A 24,273-nucleotide genomic window follows, 5' to 3' on the forward strand; every position below is an offset into this window, starting at 1 on the left:
TGTGATATTTATAGTCTGTTTCTGTTTATTACTTGAAAAATAAGACTGCAACTTTGAAATGAGAATTCTCTACCTTATTTAGCTGTTTTTGACTATAGACAAATGGGTTGGCTAAATTCTTTGGTTTCCCAGAGAAATTTCAGAGTAATGTACTGTTAAACAGAAAGCAAAGGCAAATACTTAGTATACTATGTAAATGAGGAAGTATAAAGTGTCTGTACAGTGTATTTTACTATCTGTGACCTGAGCAACTATCTTTCTGCACTTGCTACAAAACTACCAGTGAAACAATGGTTTTAAGGTATGAATAGGATTTGCTGTGTGACCCTTCAGATGAGATGGTCTCATTGGTGGCCTAAATACTGACCCAGAAATGGCCTCTAACACACTATGGCAAAGACAGCTGGCAATAATCTTAAACTGTGTTAAAACTGCTGTGGACAACATCAGTGTCACTTCTCTGTTCATAAAGAACTGTGTGTTGAGGCATAATTTTGACAATTTACATTAGTTTCCTTTCAAAAGCCACGTATGTGCTGAAGAATGGCAGCGCCTTGCTGCAGTGTGTGAGCAGCCTCACTCCCCGCCACCTTGGGGGTGGGCTGATGTGTGTAAAGCAAACTCCACCATTAGTAAGATTGTAACGTAGGTATGTTTATTCAGCGCTGGGCAGCATGGGGTTAGTCCCACCAAAGTCGTGCACACCCCAACGCGGCACTTGCCTTGGTTTTATGCAGTGAAGAGTTAAATATGCATGAAGTTTCTCGACGTGCCTACACATGTGCATGACCTATCCCCACTTTAAATCAAAATTAGTTCCAGGGAGTCATTTTCATAGATTTCTCCTATCCACACTTGCACTGTGTTTTCTGGTAGTGGTCGCTAGGGGTCATGGAGAGTCTTCCTCGTCACCGCTGGTTGACCTCTCATCTCAGCGCAGACTCATAAGCTTCTCAGCTTCTGCTTAAACCGCAGATTCGGTTTCAGTTGATTCTTGAAATGTTTCCTCTTTTCTATCAGGAACTGTTTTTCGTGAGGAATCCCAGAATTTCCTGCCTCAGTTTCTTTGCACAATAGGTAGTGGAAGATATGGTACCTGTCCCTTACTTGTCTTATTTACTAAAGTTTCTTTTGGCTGCCTTTCACATGCCCGTTAGCCTATCTTATCTACTAAAATTCTTTCAGCTTCCTCTCACTACTACACATCTTTGATCGCTATCGTCACATCAACTCCCTTTAACAAGTCTGTCAGGGCTCCCTTCGTTGCATTTCTTTTCAAAATACGCAGCGTACATCCCTAGAACGCAGCGGGCTGCCACCCAGCGGCGAGCCGCGCCACACCCAAAATGGCGGCGGCAGCGCTCCGCCTCCCCTTTGCCGTCACACCAAGATGGCGGCGGGGCGGGCCGGAGCCGGGAGCGGCCCCGGAAGCTTGGTGGCGCTGGCGGAAGGGGACGCGCAGCGAGCGCCGGCCGGGCTCGGCCCTCCCGCCGCGGCCACCATAACAGGGCGGCGCTGAGGGGGCAGGTGAGGGGCGGCGGGGCGCGGCGGGGCCGCCCGGGGGCGCGGTGGGGCCCTCCCGGCTGCGGGTGGCCGGGCCCGGCCTGGCGCCGCTGTCCCGAGGCCTGCGGCCTGACAGAGCCTGAGGGGAGCGCGGCCTGGGGAGGTGCAAAATCAGTCCCAAATCAGCCCCTCGCCCCGGGGCAGCGCCCCTCTGAGCGCGGCTCTCTGGGCTGGAGCTGCTCGTCCCTCAGATCGGGGCTGGGGGAGCTGGGCAGGCCCCGGCTGTGCCCACCGGCCGCTGGGCAGGCCCCGTCGGTGCGGAGAGGGGGGCGCGGGGCGAGCGGTGGGCGGCAAGGCGAGTTGTCGCTGCGCTGCTCCTCGCGAAGTGAGCTGAGGAGGATAAAAATCGTCCGACTGCTTCTTTATGCGTTGCTTTATTTTTGAAAATGGGGTCAGCTTGCCAGGGGAGAACAAAACGGTAAAGGTGCGCCTTTGCGGAGTAGAGCCCAGAGGAACGTGTGTGTTTAGCAAATCCTGTCTCGTAGGTGTTCTTCACATGTACTTCTAGGGAAGAGCCAAACTACCGTCCAAACTCAGGGCTAGTCGTGTTAGCTGCCTTTAAGTCTTACAGGAAGCTTCTAGGATTTTCCCCTTCATTCTGTTCTACTTGTTAATATCTTTCTCTTCTCTTACCTTTGATTATAGTTCTTAAGTCTTTCTCTCTGCTGTACTTTAAACACCACTCTAATCCCTTATGTGTCTGTATTCATCTAGGCTTATGTTGTATCTAGTGCTGTTCAAATGAAGTGATTAGATGACATTTGTTTGGAATCCATGTAATAGTTGTTTTCATTAGAATCCAATATCAAAAATAGTTTGACTTTGTGGATTTTAACTACATTACAGTACAATGTTAACATCTCAAACTCTTCCCATGTATACCAAAAAGAAATGTAGCATATGTATTGACAACAAATTTAGAGTCTTTAGTTTTGGCAGGAGAAGCCCTAGCTTAATTCACAGGAGTAGATATGTTTCATGCTACTCACTAGCAGAAGGTGCCAATTAAGTTCATTTAATATTGCCGTTTAAAATGAAATGAATTACGACAACATACAGTTGTTAAAGTACATACAAAAATGTGTGAAAGTACATGCTTTTCAATAATTAGATTGCAGGGAAGCCGTTAATATTTCATTATTTTTTTTTTGTTAGTGTATAAATTATGTTGGAGAATGCAGTCATTTTTCATGTTCGTGAAATGTTTTGTTTTTCTGCTCAGGTGCCACTTACGTGTAACATGAAGCAAATACTATGGTGTATTTGCATCACAGTGAATGCTGTAACAGAAACATCTCTTAAGTTTTCCAAATTCTGTCTTTTTTAAAACTTGTTTTCCCTCACCCATTGGATTTTGGTATTCAACCTGTTAGACAGGTTTACTGAGTTAATGGTGCTTTACCCTACTTAGCAGAAAGCATTCCTCAGCTAAATAGCAGTAATAAAGACATTTCTCTTGCCACTCATCTACATAAGATGTTAACTTACTTATTCTGATATTAACATTGAATTAATGTTATTTCTGCTACGTGTTTGCTACTTCCTACAGTAAATTTGTATGCTTTTAAATAAAACCTTTTATTTATATTTCAGTCTGTGTATGCCAGTATATGTGCTGTGGGACAGTATAGACACAAGCACGTTAATTCAGTAAAGCGAAGGGGGAGAGAAATCCTGCGCATTGCTGCTGAGGCAAAGTGTTTCAGTTTTTCTGGGACTTTAATCTTCAACTGAGCAACCTGAATATTTTAGATAGTGTTCTAACCTTCAAGAGGAGCTGATTTGAGGACTTCTGATAGTCCTTTGTTTTTCCAAGAAAGATCAGTGGTTGCCTGGCTTTTCTAAAAGGAAAATGTTTTGTTTTCTGCTAGACAGAGGCCTTGTGCTGTTTCACTGGAAGATATCTAGTAGATATTCGGTAATCTCTCTTTGTGATTTGCCTTGAAATAGTGTGTGGATGGTATCTCTGAAGACACCCTCACACAGAGGAATTGATCTCTGATTAAACCCGTGATGATTTTTCTCCTGATCTATTTGCCTTAGCTCAAATGGTTGGGTCTTTGTTGTTTCTTAAAATCATAGAATGTCCCAAATTGGAAGGGACCGAAGAGGATCATCAAGCCCTACTCCTGGCTCCATGCAGGACCACCCAAAAATCAAACCATATGTCTGAGAGTGCTCAAACATTTCTTGAACACCGGTGGGCTTGGTGCTGTGATCTGAGGAGCCTATTACAGTGCTTGAGCACCCTCTCAGTGAAGAACCTTTTCCTGACATTTAACCTTAACCTCCCCGATGAAGCATCATGCCATTCCTTCAGGTCGGCAGAGAGAAAAGAGATCAGCACCTTCCCTTCCACTCCCCATCACAAGGAGGCTCTAAATCCAGGAAGTTATGACTGAGACCTCGTAACACCAGGCAAACTACAACTTGCTCAAAGAATTTTTCAATTTTAGTTAATTCTGTTCAGCTGTACTGGAGTTTTTCTTTATTTGCAGATTTTACTTTTTTTTTTTTTTTTTTTTTTTTGAGAAACTAAGCTTAATCTGGTCTGTCCTCTACTCTGTCCTTTTTCTCTTTAGAAATCATTGCAAATATGGGTCCCAGGCGGAAAAACGTGAAACCATGCTCAGTGAACAGAGAAGGCTCTGAGTCTACCAAAGCTGATGAGCCAAAAGACTACATGAACCAGCTTTCTCATGAAGTGCTTTGCCACATATTTAGGTGAGCAGCTTATTGGAAGTCAGTCTATTTATTATTATAGTGTTTTCTATTTTGTTTTCTGATCTCACCTGCATTGATGCTTGTGTAACCTATTATAAAGTGTAGAGGTACTGTGTGTACTACTGGATAAAAACTAGGTGAGAAGGGGGGAGAATTGGTCTTTCAGTTCCAGAGTTCATTTGGACACTAACTTGTGAATGTCATGAATAGTAGAATGACGAAGAACTAAAAAAAAAAAAAAAAAAAAAATTAATTTTGTTCACAAGTGTGGGATGACAAGTGTTTAAATATTGATTTCAGTCCAGAAATGTATCTCAGGTACTACGAAGCTGATACGCATATTTTGAAATTGTTGTGCCTGTTTTGTAGTAGATGCAGAAGGGAACTTGGATGAATGTTCTCTCTCCTACACCACAACTTCAGGATGTTTATCCATACTGATAATATTCAAAACATAGTGACTTACTGACAAGTTCTTTAAAAACAGTAGCTCCCCCAAAATATTTTCCAACTAAGTGTGCTAGTATGTACTAGAAAATGAAAATATCTTTAATTGAACTGTGGAAAAAATTGTGGCAAATAGTTTGGTTAGCAGCATTTATTAGACAACTAAAGCATCTCTCCAGTTTAATATTGTGCTTATACCTTAAATATCCTATATTCAGCATCAAAAACTGGTGGTTCCTTCTTTGTAGCCAGATCTCACGCTATTAGAGTACTGTCTGAAAATTCCATTTAAATTAATATTATTAGGCATTCAAAACGTACGAATTCATGTAATTATGCTTGGGATGTTTTTTAGTTTGGAAAAGCCGAAGGAATCCACATCTGATAAACCAGAGGGGTGTTTTTTCCTCTCCCAAAGGTACCTTCCCTTGCAGGATATCATGTGCATGGAATGCCTGTCCCGGAAGCTGAAGGAAGCAGTCACTCTTTATCTGCGAGTAGTGAAGGTTGTGGATTTATGTGCAGGCCGTTGGTGGGAATACATGCCCACTGGTGAGTAATGTACTCACTCAAGAACTGCATTAAAGTGGTATTGAGCGAAACTGGCTGTTATTTCTACTGAGATGCACAGGATGAATTTTCAGAAGCAGGAAGAAGAGTTAGAAATTTAATTCTTCTTGACTTCTTGTGATGTTTGGATGTCTTCCTTGAGTATGTGGTTTGGATAATTTATCAGTCTGTATATATACATGTGTGCGTGTTGGATATTTTTGTAGCAATAATGGGGAATCTTGTAGCAATCTGTAAATACAATCTATGTTTGTCTGATTATTGTAAGGGGGTTAATCCAAGAAGAGGCTGTTTACATGCAGGCAGGAAAAAGTACAATGGAATGAGAGAGCAACTCATCTGCCACCAGTTAACAATGTAAGAATAAATAAGTTTTGATATCACACCTCAAGCCGTCTTCAGAACAAAAGACAAATTTAGCAACCTAGGTCAAGTCTGCGCATATTACGGTTTCTCTTAAGGTTTGTTGAGGGAGAGAGCTAAAATAAATATATTCTGAAAGTCAGAAGATCTGTGAAGTTAGATTTGTTAGGACTGGTATTATATAGATGGTTAGACCTAACCTAAGACAGATGTAAATAGTCTTTAAATACTGTCTTAAATTTACTCATTTTAAACCCTTATCTGTTGTGTTACGTTAGAATAATCTTTCCTTAAGATACTGTCTCTTTCATTGGGAATTGTGAGTTCGGGTGAACAGTGACACAGATAACTGATCTAGCTAGGTGTTTTTGAACCATGTAGTTGATAAATGGAATTCCCAAAAAGATAGAGGCACAAAGCCTGTCTGCAGATTTGCTCTTTCTGAAATGAAAGTATAGTTAACTCTGTAGCCATGCAGCTACTTGAAAAGAAACATATAGCGGGACTGCAAAATTCAAGACAGAAGAGTATGTAGGTCATAATTTATAGAATCTGGAAGTGGAAGACAAGTTATTGCTTCACTGAACACATCTTTTGACATTGTAGAATCTGTACTACCATATTAAGAGGACAGCGTATTTGGCTTTCCCATTACAGCTAGGTGTCTGCTGTTACACAAATACCAAATCTGTTGTTGTTATCTTAGGTTTCACTGATTCCAGTTTCCTAACGCTGCTGAGGAAGATGCCAGACATTGAACAACTTTATGGTCTTCATCCCAGGTATCTTGAAAGACGCAGAGTCCGTGGCCATGAAGCTTTCAGCATTCCTGGAGTTCTAGAGGCTTTGCAGGCCTGTCCAAATCTTTTGGTGAGTGGCTAGATTCAAGAGAGAACCTCCTTCAACAGCTGAGATGATCTGTGTTAACAGAAGAAATGTGGCAGAGCATCATTGCCAGTATGTTTTCAGGGCTTTCTGTTCAGACCTGTTTTTTATATTCAGACCTGACTGTATTGTGCAGCAGTTAATTGTGACTCTATTTGCAAATGTACAACTAGCTTGGAATCAAGTACTATTTTTAATTGCACCAGTGAGAATCACAGGTGATGTTAAGTCCAGACATGAATTTAAAGTCTTACTCTTCTGCTTTTTAAAAGATAAGTCTTGCTACAAATGTACAGTAAAATGACACACTGCGTTACATATCTCTTGTTACTGAGAAGTTTACTTGGCTAATAGAATATTGTTACTTAAATTGGTATAAGAGCGTTTGCTTTGCTTCTTTTTATCCAGGGTGTTGAAACCTCTCATTTAGAGCTGGTGGAAGCTATTTGGACATATATGCCACAAGTTCATATTTTAGGGAAGTTTCGTAATCGTAATGGTGCTTTTCCAATCCCTCCAGAGAACAAGCTGAAAATTCCTATAGGAGCTAAAATTCAGACTTTGCACTTAGTAGGTAAGTGTTTAGTGCTGAAGTGGTTGGCTTCCACACAGGTGAATTTTAAGGCTTTGAAAATTTGTGAGATTGTCATTGTTTTTAAGAGAGGAATTTTTTTTGGAATGTGTCGTTTTTGAAACATTAGTTAAAATATATGTGATAGCAGATCCAAAGTACAAATTCTTTAAAAAAAAATAAAAAAATAAAAAAAATGTTGACAAACTTAGGTGAACAGCTTTCAATGAAGAAAACATTCTGCTCTTAAAGCCAGAGTATTAATCTAAAGAAAATTACCCTAGAGTTTATATTTCTCAATGCGTTGTGTAAAATGGTACCCTGTATGAACTTTTATTTTGTTTATACATTATTAGGGGTGAATGTCCCTGAGATTCCTTGTATCCCAATGCTGAGGCACCTATATCTGAAGTGGGTGAGACTCACCAAACCACAGCCTTTTAAAGATTTCCTTTGTATCAGCTTACGCACTTTTGTAATGAGGAATTGTGCAGGTAAGAGCAGCTCATCTGTAGAGGGGATGTCTTAGCATGTAGCAAATCTAGTAATTCTGTTAAAAATGCATAGGTACCAATTAATTGCAAATGGAAATCTTATTGACTAGATTCTAAAGAGTTGTTTTATTTGCAGTGTTGGACAGAAATGTCTTCTACATTATTAAATTACGTAGTTCTGTTGACTTCTTGATCTAGAAGGATTTATGTGGACATGTTTGAATTCTTTAATGTGGTATGTTCAATTTTGTTAACTGAGCAACCTTTGGTCTGTTCTACGCAGGACCCACAAATTCTTTGAAGTATGTTCCCCTAGTGACGGGCCTGGCTTCTGCCCGAAATTTGGAGCATTTAGAACTGGTTCGTGTTCCATTTCTAGGAGGACTTATCCAGCATGTAGTAGAAGATAGCTGGAGATCAGGTATGGAACTTATTTTATTTCGTACTTTAATTAGATAGATAAAAATAAAAAATGCTAGCAAATACAGGAGATATACGAAGCTTAACTTTTTTATCTGTAGCATAGCCTTCCTTAATCATTATTTTAAAGGTATCAGGTTTGGAACTATGGTTCTGGTGCTAAATATTGCTCTGTATATAGTGCTCTGTATTGAATACTGTTTAGTCTTTTAACTGTAATTACTTCCAGACTGATATGTTAACCTTTCAATTGCATTTGTTGGTGAGTAGAACGGGCAGGATTGGAGGAGCGTTGTTGCAAATATGTCTTTAAATGGATTTGATGAAAAAAAAAAATGTTCTGTTAATTCTCTTGTCAAGACAACACTGGTGGAAATATGTAAGGCTTAAGGATGTTATCTATAACTGAAATGAAAGAATGTTTTTTTGCCAGGTGGTTTTAGGAATTTGCACACTATAGTTCTGGGAGCTTGCAAAAATGCACTTGAAGTGGATCTTGGCTACCTCATCATAACTGCTGCACGAAGGTATAGTCCTTCAGATCTTTCTTTTCCCCCTTTTTTTTTGAAAATAAGATCTAAATAATAAGGTTCAAGAATGTGAGGAAGTAGAGCAACCTTCAAAAGTTTAAGGAATGAGTATTTGTAAATGTCACATATTCTGTGGCTAAAATAACATGGAGTTCTTTCTGCTTCTGAGTCACTTCATGTCTTAAGCCTTGTTCTTGAACTTGTATATGAAAAGCGTCATGCTGTTAGTCTCTCAACTCTGATATTGCTATGTAACTGCAAAACTCTGCTGTAAAGATACAAATACCCTCTTATTCCTGCTATTTTTGAAATAATATTTTCATTCTGATACCAGAGGGCATCTTCTTGAGTGGTTTTTATGGTAATTGTGGTTTGGCATGCCTTTTAATGTGAACAATTCTTGGTTGTGTTCAGGTTGCATGAAGTGCGGATCCAGCCTTCCTTGACCAAAGATGGTGTTTTTTCTGCTTTGAAGATGGCTGAACTGGAATTTCCACAGTTTGAAACTCTTCATCTAGGATATGTTGATGAGTTTTTACTACAGTGTATGACATTTTTTATATATGTAATTATTTGACAAATGCAAGAATTAAATTATGTCTTGTTGATGTCTTTTCAGTCATTTTCTAGGAGTGATTAAAAAAAAATAAATTAATGTACCCTTGGTGAGGCTGCTGATCTCATACAGCAAAGTGTGTTTTGTTTTGTTTTTTTTTTTCCACTTCCTGAAGTACTTACTGAAATTAGGAAAGCCTCAGTTTTATTGAAGTGAAGTAATAAGCTTGATCCATTTGCAAATTGGACTAAAATAGGAAATGAGGAAATCATGCTATTAAGGGCAATTTTCTGAAGTTTGTTACTGTATTTTCTGCTGTTTTTTCCATAGGTAAAATGACAAATGGGGACTTGGTGAAGTATGGCTTGGCTGATGTGGTTGAAAATCCAGGAATTATTACAGATATTGGTATGAAAGCTGTAAATGAGGTTTTTTCTTGCATCAAGTATCTGGTCATTTACAACTGCCCACATCTACATAACCCAAATAATTGGATCACAGGTATTGCACGCTTTTTGAAATTTCAGCAATACTATGTGTGAGCGATTGCTCACATCTTTAGCTATTCATCCTGAAACTTAACTTTTAAAACACAAAATCCTCTTAGTGGATAAGCATAATTAGATATTACAAGGAAAGGTTGAGGTGTTGGAATGTACTTGCAAAAGGTGTTTAATGTCCTTTGACCACATGCATACTTTGTATATAGAAATTTCATATACAAATTTAAACACGTTTATTTGCACTGATAGGCGAGGAAGAAATCAGTATTATTTCTTTTTAATTAGTATTTTAAATATAAAATTCATCATAAAATTGGCAGCATGTCCAGTTTTTGAAATATGTATTTTAAGTATGTGTATTTTTATTTAATGCCTCTTGAATGCACATTCTTTCAGGTTTGGTGGTGAGAAGATAGTCAAAACTTTGGCCCCTTGGATTTTATTTTCCTTTCCTGAAAGCTGGTAAAAGTACTAGAGAGACAGTGACAAATAGAATGGGGTTCTTGTCATGTGGATGCTGACACTTTATGAAATAGAGCTGAAAATACAAATTTATTTTTATGCAGTCATTGGATAACCATAAGATGATAAAATGACTTGTGACATTACTCACAGGATCTCTATAGAGGACAACCCAATGGTACAAACTAAGACATCCACAGAATTAACTAGTTTTACTCTTTACAATTTGAAGGTTGGTAGAATATGAAAAACCCATAGAGTGATATTAAAACAGATTTTTTTTACCTCATACTACTGCTTATTCTATTTTTTTCGTAAAATTTTTTTTTGTACTGCTTATTCTATTTTTTTTCGTAATTGATGAAGAATGGTTTGGAACCATAATGATGCTGGTAGTAGTCAAAGCTGGAGATACCAAAGCTGCATATTCTCAGATCTGGAATGAGTATAAAGATGAAAAACTGAAATAGCAGTTCTTAAAAAAAAAAAAAATGCATCTCTTTTCTGCAGATCATTCAAGATGGACCCGACTGGTTGACCTCACACTAGTGCGATGCCACGCAATAAAGCTAGATTCTTTTAGTCAGTTCATTGAGTTATTGCCAAGCTTAGAATTCATTTCTTTGGACCAGATGTTCCGTGAACCTCCTAAGGTGTGTATTTCAATGACTGCTTTTTATTTCGGCCTGGTCAGTTGAAATACGGTGAACTCTAGCTGTTATGTATGTTTTTAAGTTGTAATACATTAAATAGCTTGGTCAATAAATTGCTTAGGTTGCAGTTGCTATTATCGTGTTTTGTTAGGGAGAATGATGCTTCTTTTGAAGATAGAGCAGTGATATTTATGATGTTTGTGACCAGAAAACATGACTCATGTTGATTTCATGTTCTGTTTAGATCTCTGCTGCTTTTTCAATTTTTTGATTTTTATTTATTTTTTTCAAGCATAAGGATTTGTGTAAAATGGTGAGGGCTTTTTTATGATATTGTAGTGGGTGAAATAGGGGGTATTGTTCCCCTACTGGAGTGCTTTCAAAGCTTGAGAATTTCATTTTTAATGTTCTTTCTCTCATACTGTAACACAAATCTTTGTAACAGCTGTTGTAACATAATGAAAACTGCTTTCTTTGATCATAAATTTTATCTTGAGGCTACTGCATTCCAGGAAGGCTATATGATCTGCTATTTCTATTGATGTAATATGATCTCATATCATATAATTCAATAAAGTAAGATTATATGCCTTATGGAGTTCCCTTTCATTCGGAGTTTAACAGAGAAGTGAAAGTTTTCTGGGTTGCCAAACTTAAGACACTTCTGCAATGTGTAGCATAAGCAAATATTAGGAAGTTTCCCAGTTCTTCATATGCATGCTGGTTGCCTATCTTGGGTACTACTGCCAGAATGCATTTTCTGTTGGTATTAGAATATGTTATGGGGATAACCTATTGCCGTTTTCAAATCTTTATAGTTGCTCTTTGCTTTCAGGGTTGTGCTCGTGTGGGCCTAAGTGCAGGTACAGGAATTGGTGTCTCATCTGCCCTGGTCAGCAATCAGAACTCCAACAATGACAATGACAACAACAATAACCACCAAAACAACAACAATCCCAACATCCACCACAACAATCACCAGCACCCAAATGACCAAAATGAGGAGAATGAGCTGCGGCAAGATGGGCAAGCTGAAGAGCAGCAGATTGCAGCTGAGGGTAATCTGAGATCTTTGTTAACCTTTGGGGGAAGTAAAGGTATTTGCATTGCCATTTACCTAGAGTCCAATGTAAATGAGAGAAGATACTGGTATGTGTTGAAAACTCATTACCCTTACAGTTCCTGGTATGTAGCTTCTTTAATCTTTCTAACCTTTTTTGAGGGCTGTCTGCATATTTCTGACACGTCTTTGATAAAAGCTATCTTTCTATTGTATCAAATAGCTGGTTTAGGAACATGACAATTAAATGACTTGTGGCAGTACAGATGTTAACAATGTGAAATTTCAGTGTGATGCTCATCCATGGATGTGTGAAGTGTTTTCTAGGCTCTGCTGGTCAGGTCTGGGACAATGTCACAGTGTCAGCATGTTTTTAAGATTTCCCAGCAAGGGCAGAAATCATTGGAGGGAATGAATATGTAAATCCTGTTTGTACTGCTAACTGCAGTGGAACAAGGCTCTTTGAAGAGTGGAAAATCTGGAAGAAGTAAATCCCCAAAATTAGGCTGGTGCCTTAGTTAAGGAAAAAATGTAAAGTAAGTCTTTGCAGGGCTTCAGTGTGCAACCTTGAGACTCCTTGAAGGAATCAAAGCAGCTGTTATTTAGTTCTCGGTGGCTCTTTGAATCTCCATGGGTGCGGGCTGGATTCTACTTATGGGCTCTGTTCCTTTTATTTTCTTGTGTTGACCTTATGTCAATCTTTTCAGCATTAAATGAGATGGAGGAGGTAGCACCAGAAGAAGGGGTGGCTGCAGGGCAGGGCCACAACGATGTCCCTGCTCACAGTCAGGCTGTTGTTCCTATGGATGTCGATGAAGAGCAAGCAGGTAATATTTTGGTTTTGGAAAGAAACTACCTTTTGGTATCCCCTTCCTGAGGGGTTAAATTCTTCAGTATAAGCCTGTTTTTGAATGGTTTTCTTCAGCTGGGATGTCTTATACATTGGAAATAAAGATGCTAGCACAGCTTACTGCTGTGAATAAATTTATTCTATTTTAAAGTCTGTTTTGCATTCCCCAGTTTTCTTCTGCCTATGTAGTAAAAGATCTGGATACTAAAGTTTTATTTATGTGCTGAATATAATCAAAGACTCTGAAGGCCTGAGTAAGCTTGTGCTGTTTCGATACTGGTGTACTGACCTCACTTCTTTCACTGCAGTGCATGGAGTCTCTTTTTGCATTTTTTAAGTCAGAACAACTTGCTTCAGTATTCATTTAATTTTTGTTAGTGACATCTGTAAGGCAGTCCTGAAATCTTTTATAGCCACCATTTGCTGGACAACATAATTGTATACTAAATATGCCAACACCATGAAGTAGCATACGGGTATGCTGGATCTGTTTGCTTTCTCAAGATAGCTCCTGAAAAAGGGTATTTAACTTCATATTCTTTTTCATTTATTGTATTAGTCACAGGTAGATGTGTCATTGTGATTGGGTAATTATTTTAGTTAATAGGCAAGAGCGGTAACTAACAGTGTACATTTATCTTCTAGGTTTTTAGTAATTCATGCTTTTCCTTTGCACCTCTACTGGTGGGATTAAAACATCTGAAGGGTAACTTCAGATGTTCTGGCCTTCATTTCTGTCCTTGTGGTGGAAGTTTCAGGAACTGATTGTAATACATAGTGCAGTTACTCTTAATGATTGTGGAAGAACCTTTAAACTATTCTGAAGCAGAGAATCTTGACTGTGAAAACCTGTATTTTGTCTTGCATTGTGAATCTTCCAAACTTTCCTTTCCAAACTAGAATGTCTAGTGCTGAAATGCAGTGATTTGCTCTTCCCATATCTGGATTTTAATAAAGGAGACACAGAAAGGGTGGATAAGTTGAACCAAATTCATCTTGTTACTTTTTCAAGCAATTCTAAAAGTTCTTTGGCCCTTTAATCTATGATTCACTTATTTTTATGTGAACTGTTGCCCTTCTTTTTTCAGGACCAAGTGGTATTCAGCCTGTTGTAAAACCAGCAGCTATTACTGTCCATGATTCAGACAGTGAGGATGAGGAAGAAAACATGGGAAATTCAAGAGCCTGCATCACTAACAACATTGCACAGAATTACTCAGATGGAGAGGAGAAAAACAGAGATCCAGTGGAAATTAGAGAACCTTCAGGTGTGGAACAGTTGGGTGAGGGCTGGGCACTGTTGAGCAAAATTTACTCTTTAAGATTCAGTCCTTTGGGCCTGTTTGGTTCTACTCCATTGTGTTCCATTCCATTCTATTCCTTATGGTTCAGTTCAATTTACAGTTTTGTAAAAGGCATGTTTGTTTGCCGCCTCCTCTTTCTGTTGTTAAAAACCAATCCAGAATGAAGATGCAGGGACACCTCTCTCTGAGTTCTGATCACACTGTTGCTGTACAGAGCCAGATAAAAAATAATGGTGCTGCGCTACTCTGCAGGCAGAAGAAACCTTCTACTCTTCTGTATTTGCAAGTGCACATAATTTATCGTGTATCTGAAGACAAATTTGTAGCCATGTTGTCTTTATGATTCATCTGCCAAAGCATTGCTGCTGATAGAAAAAGTGACAGTTGTAGCCATCTTCTAGTTCTTACAGGCACTGTGGGAGTGTCCTGGAGGGGACACTTTAAAGGCTACTTTACTTTGATGGGAACTTTGCAAGTTAGAAAGAATTCTCAGGGTGATGTTCAGTACTCTCTGAACCTCTGTACTGGTCTAGTACTGATCTCATTTCTGCAAAGCCTGAGGCAAATCAAAGCAGCAAAGTATCTTCTTATAACCAGCATACTCTCTGCCCATCATCCCCACCGTCATTTTAGTACATTTCAATGAGGCTGTAGGGCGCTGTGCTTACAGCATAGATGTCAGTTCTGCGTTGGGGCTTGAAATAACCCACAATAGTGACAAGCTGCATTTGGAGACAATTGAAATGAACTTTTGTAGAGCCAGTAATGGTTTTGGTGGCTTGGTTTAATGTAATTAGCTGAGAGGATTAAGATAGTAGACATCTGAGTTACAACTGTGATTTGTACGTTGTTCACTATGGATTTTTGTTCATCTGCAAACTGAGACTAGTACTTAGCAACATCGTGTTTTGTACCCAGAAGGGGAGCTAAGGATTGCTGTTGAAAACAAAGTTTAGTCACATCTATGTTACTATCTAATTCTTCAGATTTATTCTTCATACTTAAGAAAGCATAAACCTAGTATTATCTCTATGTTTTGTTAATATTTTTGGGCTTTGGCCTTTTTAACCAATTAAGTGATTTGTCAAAATGTTAGCATTTCTGGCAAATATTTACTGGCAAACATACCAGCATACTACTATAAAAATAGCTGCAAGGCTTTATAGAGATTCAGCAACTGCTAGAACTGCTATTAATTCCCATATCATCATCAGGAGTTGCGAATAGCAGAATAGTCCTGTCAAGATTCGTTATTATCCTCTAGGCTACCTTCTGTTTTAAGTAATCTAACAGAGTAGCAGTCTCTATATATTTGAAATGTGTATCGGGTTGTCTCATTGTTCTTTCATGCTTTACTTACAGTGAGCGGTAAAGGCAAGACACCACTGCGGAAGAGATGCAGTGTCAGCCAAGTGGGCCAGGCAAAGCAGTTCCATGCTGAGGAAAGCAGCTGTGAGAAAGGTTGTCAAGTAACAAGTGAGCAGATTAAAGCTGACATGAAAGCAGCAAGTGACATGCCTGAAAAGAACAAAAGCAAGGATTCTTACCCGGGTTGCAGTAATGCAACAGGATCAACAGGAACATCCAACTCCTGCAGTGGTGTTTCTCCTAGCCCTGACTGTGCACAGACAGCTGGTAGCCACTCTGCTGGCACCAGCCCAGCAGCTGCAGATGAATCCAGGCAATGTGTCTGCTCACCTAGTAAAAGTGAAGGTTCCAGTGAGAGAGAGACTGAGGAGAGCTCTGTTTGTTCCCGGTGTTCCTGCTACAAGCCACAGGACACACAGCGGAGGACTAATGGGTGTTGTGATGGGGAATATCCATCCACGAGTGGAGCCTGTGGGAACGGACCAAATAGGTCAGATTTTGCACTTAGGACTCTGCCAAACTGTGGGTCTCCAGGAGAGGCAAGTGATGAGAGGACTAGTGGGAGTGCCTGTGGGACTGCCAGTGGGGAGGAGAGCATGGGCTCACAGCAAAGGAGCTGTGAGCTGAAGTATAAAGAAGAGTATCCTCGCCGACCACTAACAAGAGCTAGAAGCAAGCTGTCACATGTCCCTCTGGTGTCAGAGTCAGGTATGGCCTATATGCATATGTTCATTTCCGAGTAAACTACTGTGCTGGCATGAAACAGTATTGAACAAGAGCAACAGCCACAGGTAATACTGAAGTTAAACATGAAGTTTACTGATTAATAATATAAAACTGTGTTGTTGTCAGAGTATTGATCTGGAATGTCTGACTTCACTGCCATAGCTAGGTAAAATAACAAATCTCTCTGTAAAGAATGCTAGTGACTTTTTTTTTCTCCATGCAAGTATTTCTGTATGTTATCCATACATACTAAACATTGTTTGATTTACTCATTTGAAAACCAAATGCAACTTCTTTTGACAGCATCTCTCTTCCTGTGAAGGCTGTCATTCATTGAAACATAAGACTGCCTCCCCCATTAAAATTCTCCCTTTAAAAGGAAGAAGACAGCAGGTACGCTCAGATCTTAGAAAGAAGGCAAAAGTTCATAACTAATACTTTATCAAGCAATAAAGAAAGCCGTGATTATGATTGAGCTATAATACTGCACAAGCTTGTGCACCTCCATATTGGACTTTATTTCCAGGTTTATTAAGGCATGATGATCAAATGTGTTGAAAATTGTCTTTTTATTAAGTAAGTTCACTTTTCACATCATCTAAAACATATATGGGAAAAAAAAACAAACAAAACAATAAGATAAAATCCTGATGGGCTGAAATGAAGCCAGATGTGTTGGGAGAGAAGAATTAACGTAAGGGATGAACTTGCTGTTTCTTCCGAATATGCTTGATTGCCAAAGTAATCATCTTAGTTTGGCATATCACAGTTTTGTAATTACCTCATATATCCAGTATTCTTTCCTGAGAATATCTGGCAAGTAAAATGAAATTTAAAAATTAAACATATAATTACAGAACTGTATGTGTTGGAGGTAGAAAGGATCGATAGCAGATTGATATGTCTGTTAATGTGGAATGATTCAACCACAGCATGTCCCAATATCTTTCCAATTCCCAAGCATTAGGAAAACCTAAATCACCTAGGAAGTTGTTACAAAGCTGAATGTGTTTCAGCTTGAAGAAATGATCTTGTTTTTAAATTTAAAATGTCTGTTTTCTACCTTGTTCAATTATAACCAGCTATTAGTCTACAGAAATCAAAAGAAAATATTTCCTCCCTATCCTTGTCCATTACCAAAATAACATTAAGTCAGTCAGATCTAATTATTACTTCATTGCAGAGTTGGAAATGTTTTTCCTTGAATAGCCTAAAAATGTGCCTTAAATATCATTGCTTTCTATTATTCTGGCATAAATTAAACTGATTTTCAGCTTCTGTAACAAACCTATGTTTGATAGTAGAAATTGGTTTCTTTGTAATTATTTAAACAGTGGAACAATAATAATAAGTGAATAATAAAGACAGTGAATTTTTTTTTTTAATTACCACTTACTAGCTGGCTAAAGGATGATGTGTAATTTTAATTTTTACCTTAGTGAAAATGCAAGCTACAATTTTTCTTGTAGTATTTTTTTCATTTAGACTTGTTTTAGTTTTTACTTGTAGTGAAGCAAGCTTTTCACATGTTAAAAGCATGTTGTATTGAACCTTCTGTAAGGCCTTGGCCTGTACCTTGAACAATTCAACACAAAATTGGAAAATCCTACCAATGTTACATGTAGAAAGTATTTCTCTAACTGTAGATACTCTAGGAATTGTTAAAAACAAACAAAATAAACAATAGCAACAAAACCAACCAACCAAAACCAAACAAAATAACCCCCAATCAAAACATGGGAATCATCATTCATGGATATCAAGCTACTTAACATTGCATCTTTCAATCTGTGGATTCCTTAAAGAATTGGCCTGAATTTTGCAGCTCGTTGGTGGAATTTGATGTTCTATAGGAAAAAAGAATTTTGAATGTTAATAGTAATATAGATTGGAGTAAATATTTTGTCTCTAAAATTTTGCACTTTTATCTTGATTATGAATTGTTGTAAATACGCCATCTGTTTAAACAAAAACAAAAATTAAAGGAAGCTTCATTTTAGTAAAATTTACATTCTTGATCTGTCAATCACAGAAAATTACTTCTAGGGCATATTTTTTGTCTTGATGTAGGAAGTAAGGATTGTCATCTATTACAGTTCTTTCAATTTTATGTTTTAAAATCAAACAGGAAGTTGATATCATAGATATAGGTAATGGAGCAAGAAGCAGCTTGGGAACCTCTTAAGTATTTTATATGTGGGCATTGTTTGCAATATCAGGAAAAAGTTGGTGACAGTTACATGGAACAGATTTTCAAGTAGTTTGGGGATATTTCTACTATTTAAAACTTTGAAGTTATTTTGGTTCTTGCATTCATTAAGAACATAGTTTGCTGCAGAGAACGAAGAGTAACCTAACAACGAATTATTTGTTCTTTTCTTGGCTCCTCATCTCTGATTTTGGATCAGTAAGTTCAGCAGTCCTGTGTTTTCATCTATGAACAGCACTTCCCCCTCTCAGGTTATTATTCTTCATGAATGATTCAGAGCAACAAACCTGAACATGTTTTTTTGGTGCAAGGAAAAGATACATAGTTGTTTGCAGGACAGACAGGTATTTTGATCCTAGTTATGTAAGAAATAGGTGTACTAAATGACACTTCCAGCTAGGAGTTGCCTCTATGGCTGTTCTCCTGAAATGCAAACAGAAAAACTTCTTCTGGTGTTCTGTTTTCAGAGGTGGCCAAGCCAAAGCCGCGGCAAACCACAAAGCGGAAAAGGACAGCTGACAAGTCCACAAGCACAAGTGACCCAGTTATTGAGGATGATCATGTTCAAGTAAGGTCTCTTCCTCACCTGGTACAGGTTTATCAGCTGGCTGTGCTCATGAACAATGATACGGTAACACAAGCTTGTCTTCTTTGTAGGGCCAGATGATGTTGCTGTTCTCTTTTGTCCTATCTGTACAGAGGAAAATTCTGTTAGGCACAATGATTCTCTGACAGGCTTGTGAAGAGCAAAGTACAAACTAAAGCTAAAACTGAAGTTTGTCAGATGCTCATAGTTATAGTGCTGCATGAAGTCCTGTCTTCCCGTACTGTTCTTGATGTGCAGGGGGAAATTTTATTCTTTAGCATTTATTTTTGAAATGACAGCATAAGCTACTGCTGTTAAAGGAAACATGGGATATGTAATTACCTCTGGATATACCAGCTCAGCTGTTATGTTGCAGGCTGGAAGTTTTCTTAGTGTGTGAATAACAGATAGGTGTTACTTAGATTTTTCTAATAGAAATTGTGCTTTCTGATATGACTTCTATTTAATCTTGTGAAGTTTTCTTTTGAGTTTTGTGGTGCTCTGATCAGCAGGAAGACTTATTATTGCCAGTAGGAGGCTAGTCATCTCAAATGCCTGTTGTGTACAGAAGCTGTGTTATGTTTATTAGTATCCAGTCAGTATCTTTCTGTACCTGGCAGTATCCTTTACAATTCAATTTTATTTCCTTTATTTTTTCCCTGAAATAGTTTTTTTTTTTAATTATTTCTTATTTTTACCAGGTCCTGACTTTGAAATCCAAAAACCTTGTTGGAATCACCTTGACCAATTGTGGAATAACAGATTTGGTACTGAAAGACTGCCCCAAAATGATGTTTATACATGGTATGTAGCTAATGCTATGCTTGTCTCAACCATCTGGGTTTATTAGAAGCTCCTGAAGGAATTAAAGTTACTCCATAGTTTGTTTTATATTTATCATCTGCTTTGCTACAAGTCAAACTGATGCTGAGAATTACTGCTTCTCAGTTTGATTGTCCCTTTCCTTCTAAGCTGTCTGATATTTAATGAAGATTAGTATCAGAAAACCAACAGTTGAAATTATATGACATCTATGAAGATAGAGATGTTTATTGAAGAGAGATAAAACAACAATTGGGAACTGATGAAATGAGTTCTAGAACACTTTGTTTTTTCTCTTATTTCTTCCTGCTTCCCTGGACTATTTAGCTGACATATTACCTTCCTTACTGACAAGATAAGAGTCTATTTTCAATTATGGTATTTAAGATACATTAGATTCGCATTCTGGGTTGTATGACTAGTCCTGTATTGAAGCATTGGGTCATTTATTGTTTCCTTCAACACCTACACTAAACAACGTGTTCTCTTCTGAAATGAGGTATCTCTACTTATCAGAGAATGAGGGAATCTTTTTTTAATTTATTTTGGAATATTTCTCTAAACGTGCATTATTCTTCAACAAAATTTTGATGACACGAGCATGATTACTGGAAAGAAAATAGCTTTCCTTTACATTGCATGGCTTTGTGGTACTCTATATTTGATTTGGTTTTAAAGTCAGTGATTTTCATTTGTGGGGATACACAGTTTCAAGTTTTGTGTTTTTTTTTTTTTAAAGAAACAAAGGGAGAAAATAATTATTGTTAGATTAAATTTGTCATGGCCTTTTAAAAGGACTCTTCTAATAGGTTCACAAATTAAAAGTTTAATCATGATGGGGATGAAATAAATAGCTGCTATATTTCTTTAAATGTACTTAAATTGCCAGCTATCCAAACCACTTCATTAATTTTTATTTATATTACTTGTTTGTCTTCTTTCAAATCAGTCTGCTCAGAAAATCATCTAAACTTCTAAGGTCTTTTCAGTAGTATGTTTATTTTGTTTTCTTTTGATTCTTTTAATTTTGCTTGCTTATTTATAGCTACAAGGTGCCGTGTGTTGAAACATTTAAAAGTAGAAAATGCGCCAGTTGTCAATCGGTTTGACTATGCTCAATGCAAGAAGTTAAACATGGATCAGGTTCTGGATCAGATTCTCAGGATGCCTCCGGAAAGAAACCGGATAATTTATCTTCGTCCAATGCAGCAGGTATGCAGCCAACTTTGTTTAATCATGAACAGTGATGAAGTTCTACCTGTATTCTTTCACCTCTCTTGGCTTCATATGTTCTTCAATTAATGCAAGAAATATAGATGGTACAATAACTTGTTTATTAAGGCTATCCCATCAAAGCTTTTATTGTAGATTCCAGAACTTGGGTGATACTGTATTTTAAGACTATCTCCAATTGTCATTACATTAGAAGATAATATAAAAAAATATAATGCACAGGTATCTGTAATCTTTTACTGATACGACAGCAGTTAATCTTTTTACTGCCACTGAAAGCTGCATCTTCTTTGGGTGCTAAACAGTGTTGCAAAACTGTTGTGGTGCTGGGAGCTACCCTTTCTTCCCACAGATTACTTGTAGGAGAAGTAAACACTGACATTTACTTGTTGAGGTCATTTGACAAGTAAATAAGAGAACTTAATTTAGGTTCCAAAAATATTTTTTTTGACTTTAGCACTCTCCCTGGGACATTCTGTGTTATACTGCAGTGCTGCTTCTCTCATGTAAAGTAATGGAAGTTTTTGGGTTGATTTGTCTGACCAAGGGAAGGCTGATTTTGTATAAAAAAAAAAAAAAAAAAAAAACAAAAAAAAAAAAAACCAGCTTTTACATGTCTTTGTTTGCCGTCTTTCACAGGTTGATACATTGACTCTTGAGCAAAAGATATTTAGTGGCCCTTATCCATACCACATTTGCATAATTCATGAATTCAGTAACCCACCTAATGTCCGCAATAAGGTGCGCATTCGGAGCTGGATGGACACAATAGCAAATATTAACCAGTAAGTACTTGCCCCTCAGTAGCTTTACAGAAAAGATGTTCAATCCTGATTCAAAGATACATTTAGCTGCAGATTACAGTATTCTGTTATCCAAGTAAGAAAAAAAGTTTGGCTGGTGAAGTTTGTGTTTTAGATGGTGTGATAATATAATTTCCATATATACAGATGTATCTAATGGAATAGATACATTTACAGAATTGTAGAATTCTTCAGCTCTATTCCATACAGCAGTAAAGCAATTGAATGTTGAAGGAATCAGGATGGTTGAGGAATATCTTCAAATCAGAAAACAAGTTTCTTTTATTAAAAAAGAGAAAAGACCGGTTTGCTCTGAGAAGTAATCGTAGTTTCTGGGGAAGATGATGTGCAGTCAATTTCAGTTCCTTGCTGAGGAGCAAGAATTCCCAGCAACAGGGACTTGTACACAGTGGCTGTTATCCAGGTACTTTAAGTCAGTGTTTCCATTATTCAGATTTTCCACTGAAATGATTAAAAGGACAAATGCACTTTTGAAGTTTTATTTTAACTGCTTTCCTCACTTATACAATACATATTCTCTGTGGTTACTCTCAAAGGTGAAGGGTCTTACAGGAGAGTTTCTATGGATTCAGGCTTATTAAAGTAATGGTTATGTGATAGGGTCTCCCATTTAGTTCTTCCTCCTCCCCAGTTCACACTTCCTAGCACTACTGGCTGTAATCTTTTCATCCTTCTCTCTAGAGAGCTTATTAAATACGAGTTCTTCCCTGAAGCAACACGAACTGATGAAGACTTGAAAAAATACACCAAGTATCCTTGGGGACGAGATATTTACACTTTAGAAGGTGTGTGTTTATAAAGACCTGAAAGCTGATGCTCTGTGTCTTGCTAAGATAAGTAACTCTGAGTGCATCATATTATAAGAGACAGGAATAATAACTCTTGTGAGGGAAGTGGAGAACATTTGACAGAGTGGAGGAATTGAAGGGAGGAAGTCCATTTTGACTTGATGAAGGGTGCTAAAGCTGCGGGTGTGCCACTGTCCTCCTATTCTCATCCTGTCTCTCTTCTAGGCATTGTGGATGGCGCCCCTTACTCCATGATTACTGACTTTCCATGGTTGAGATCACTGAGGACAGCAGAGCCAAACAGCTATGCCAGATATGACTTTGAGGATGATGAGAGAAGTGAGTAGTCTTTTTTGATGTGTTCAAAGAACTTTAATTTTTTGCTTGGTCTAAAGCTGACAATGCACGTTACTTCATTTTCTATTATTTCACTACTTTACTAGAATAATCTTGGAATGTCCTTTATTAGAGAGATTTTTAACTGATGTGGTTTTATATATACTTACCTAGATTCAGTTCTAAGGGATGAAGCTCAAGAGGATGAGGAAGACACCTCTTCTGGTTATATATTTCTCTGATTTTTTTGAAACTGATTCATAGATTCAATGACTATAATGCATATTTGATTACAAGGAGTAGTTAGTTTAAACACAACATTAAAGACAAAAAATAAAAGGCTGCTGCTTCATCCTTAATTGCTCTTGTTTGTAAAACATTTAAGTGATCACTGAAACAGGTAACCTAAAACCATGTCAGATAAGTCTCAGGAGTGAGGTTCTGGGATTCCTTTTGTCCACAGACATAGGGACTTAAAGTATATTAAGTAAGTATTGGATCTATTGTAAAATTTAAATATGGGGAGGGAAAGGCAGAACAAATCTGTGAATTCCTTTGTAGGAAAGGAATAATTTTTATTCTTCTGTGCCTTCCACAGCTACTATTTATGCACCCCGGAGGAAAGGACAATTGTCTGCAGACATCTGTATGGAAACAATAGGTGAAGAGATCTCTGAACTGCGTCAGATGAAAAAAGGAGTATTCCAGCGTGTGGTGGCTATCTTCATCCATTACTGTGATGTCAATGGTGAACCAGTAGAGGATGATTACATCTGAGTGGATCCCCCACCTAACCTTCATCTCTTCCTAAGTTCTGATTGGCACTGCCAGACGAGAAAGCAGGTGGATTCTTTCTGAATGCAGAGCATTTTCTTGAAACACATACACATACTTTGCAGTTGCTCTCACTCGGTTTGGGAAAGAGTATGTAGTAAATGTATAATGAAAAGTAAAAATTGTATACTAAGGTTTGTACATAGAGTAAACAAAAGAAAAACTTCCTAATACTGAGACTTTATTTCATATGTTTATACAATTTAATTTAAATTCCATTTTAGTGAAGGCAAATAATTAGAAACAGGGAAGAATATTTGAATTCTTCAGCCCATGCAGTTCACAGAAGTATTTTTTTCTTACAAACAAAATCCCATTTGCTATGTTCAAGAGAGTCATCAGAGTCTCTTTTAATCTGTGCCTTTTTCTTGAGCATTTAAGAGTCCAGTCTGAGTAAATCTGTTGAGCACAATCTTTGTGTCTTGTGTGCATTTTTCAAAGGGAAAGAATTATTCAACAGTTGTTGTAAAGAAAGCCATTAGCTAGAAAGAATAGCAAAGTCAGCGATCTGTGGTAGTTTCTAGGCTTCAGAAAAACATTTTTGGGGAAGAAAAAACATTTGGCACCTTAAAAATATGTTCTAAAGCTGTTT

At 37.8% G+C, this 24,273-nt stretch overlaps 1 protein-coding gene across 9 annotated transcripts; it reads left to right on the forward strand.

Annotated features, from left to right (window-relative positions):
• Window positions 1-1,375: 1,375 nt before the first annotated feature.
• On the forward strand, window positions 1,376-24,093 carry FBXO38 (F-box protein 38). 9 transcript variants are annotated; one of them, XM_068697723.1, is made up of 22 exons: window positions 1,376-1,527; window positions 4,146-4,287; window positions 5,153-5,286; window positions 6,374-6,537; window positions 6,961-7,126; window positions 7,480-7,617; window positions 7,901-8,038; window positions 8,471-8,564; window positions 8,982-9,112; window positions 9,454-9,624; window positions 10,599-10,741; window positions 11,577-11,799; window positions 12,509-12,628; window positions 13,740-13,919; window positions 15,318-16,031; window positions 18,726-18,826; window positions 19,546-19,648; window positions 20,712-20,878; window positions 21,539-21,684; window positions 22,405-22,508; window positions 22,737-22,850; window positions 23,446-24,093. In XM_068697723.1, exons 2-22 carry the CDS (start codon window positions 4,160-4,162, stop codon window positions 23,622-23,624), a joined length of 3,558 nt encoding a protein of 1,185 aa, XP_068553824.1. In that variant the 5' UTR covers window positions 1,376-1,527; window positions 4,146-4,159; the 3' UTR covers window positions 23,625-24,093. The 9 variants fall into 9 exon arrangements, with proteins under 9 accessions (XP_068553824.1, XP_068553830.1, XP_068553832.1 ...); XM_068697729.1 differs by having other exon boundaries at window positions 5,169-5,286; window positions 6,450-6,537; XM_068697731.1 differs by lacking the exon at window positions 1,376-1,527 and adding an exon at window positions 1,556-1,987 and having other exon boundaries at window positions 5,169-5,286; window positions 6,450-6,537.
• The last annotated feature ends 180 nt before the right edge of the window (window positions 24,094-24,273 follow it).

The sequence above is a fragment of the Anas acuta genome, chromosome 14 (assembly GCF_963932015.1).
Source record: "Anas acuta chromosome 14, bAnaAcu1.1, whole genome shotgun sequence".
Lineage (NCBI taxonomy): Eukaryota > Metazoa > Chordata > Aves > Anseriformes > Anatidae > Anas > Anas acuta.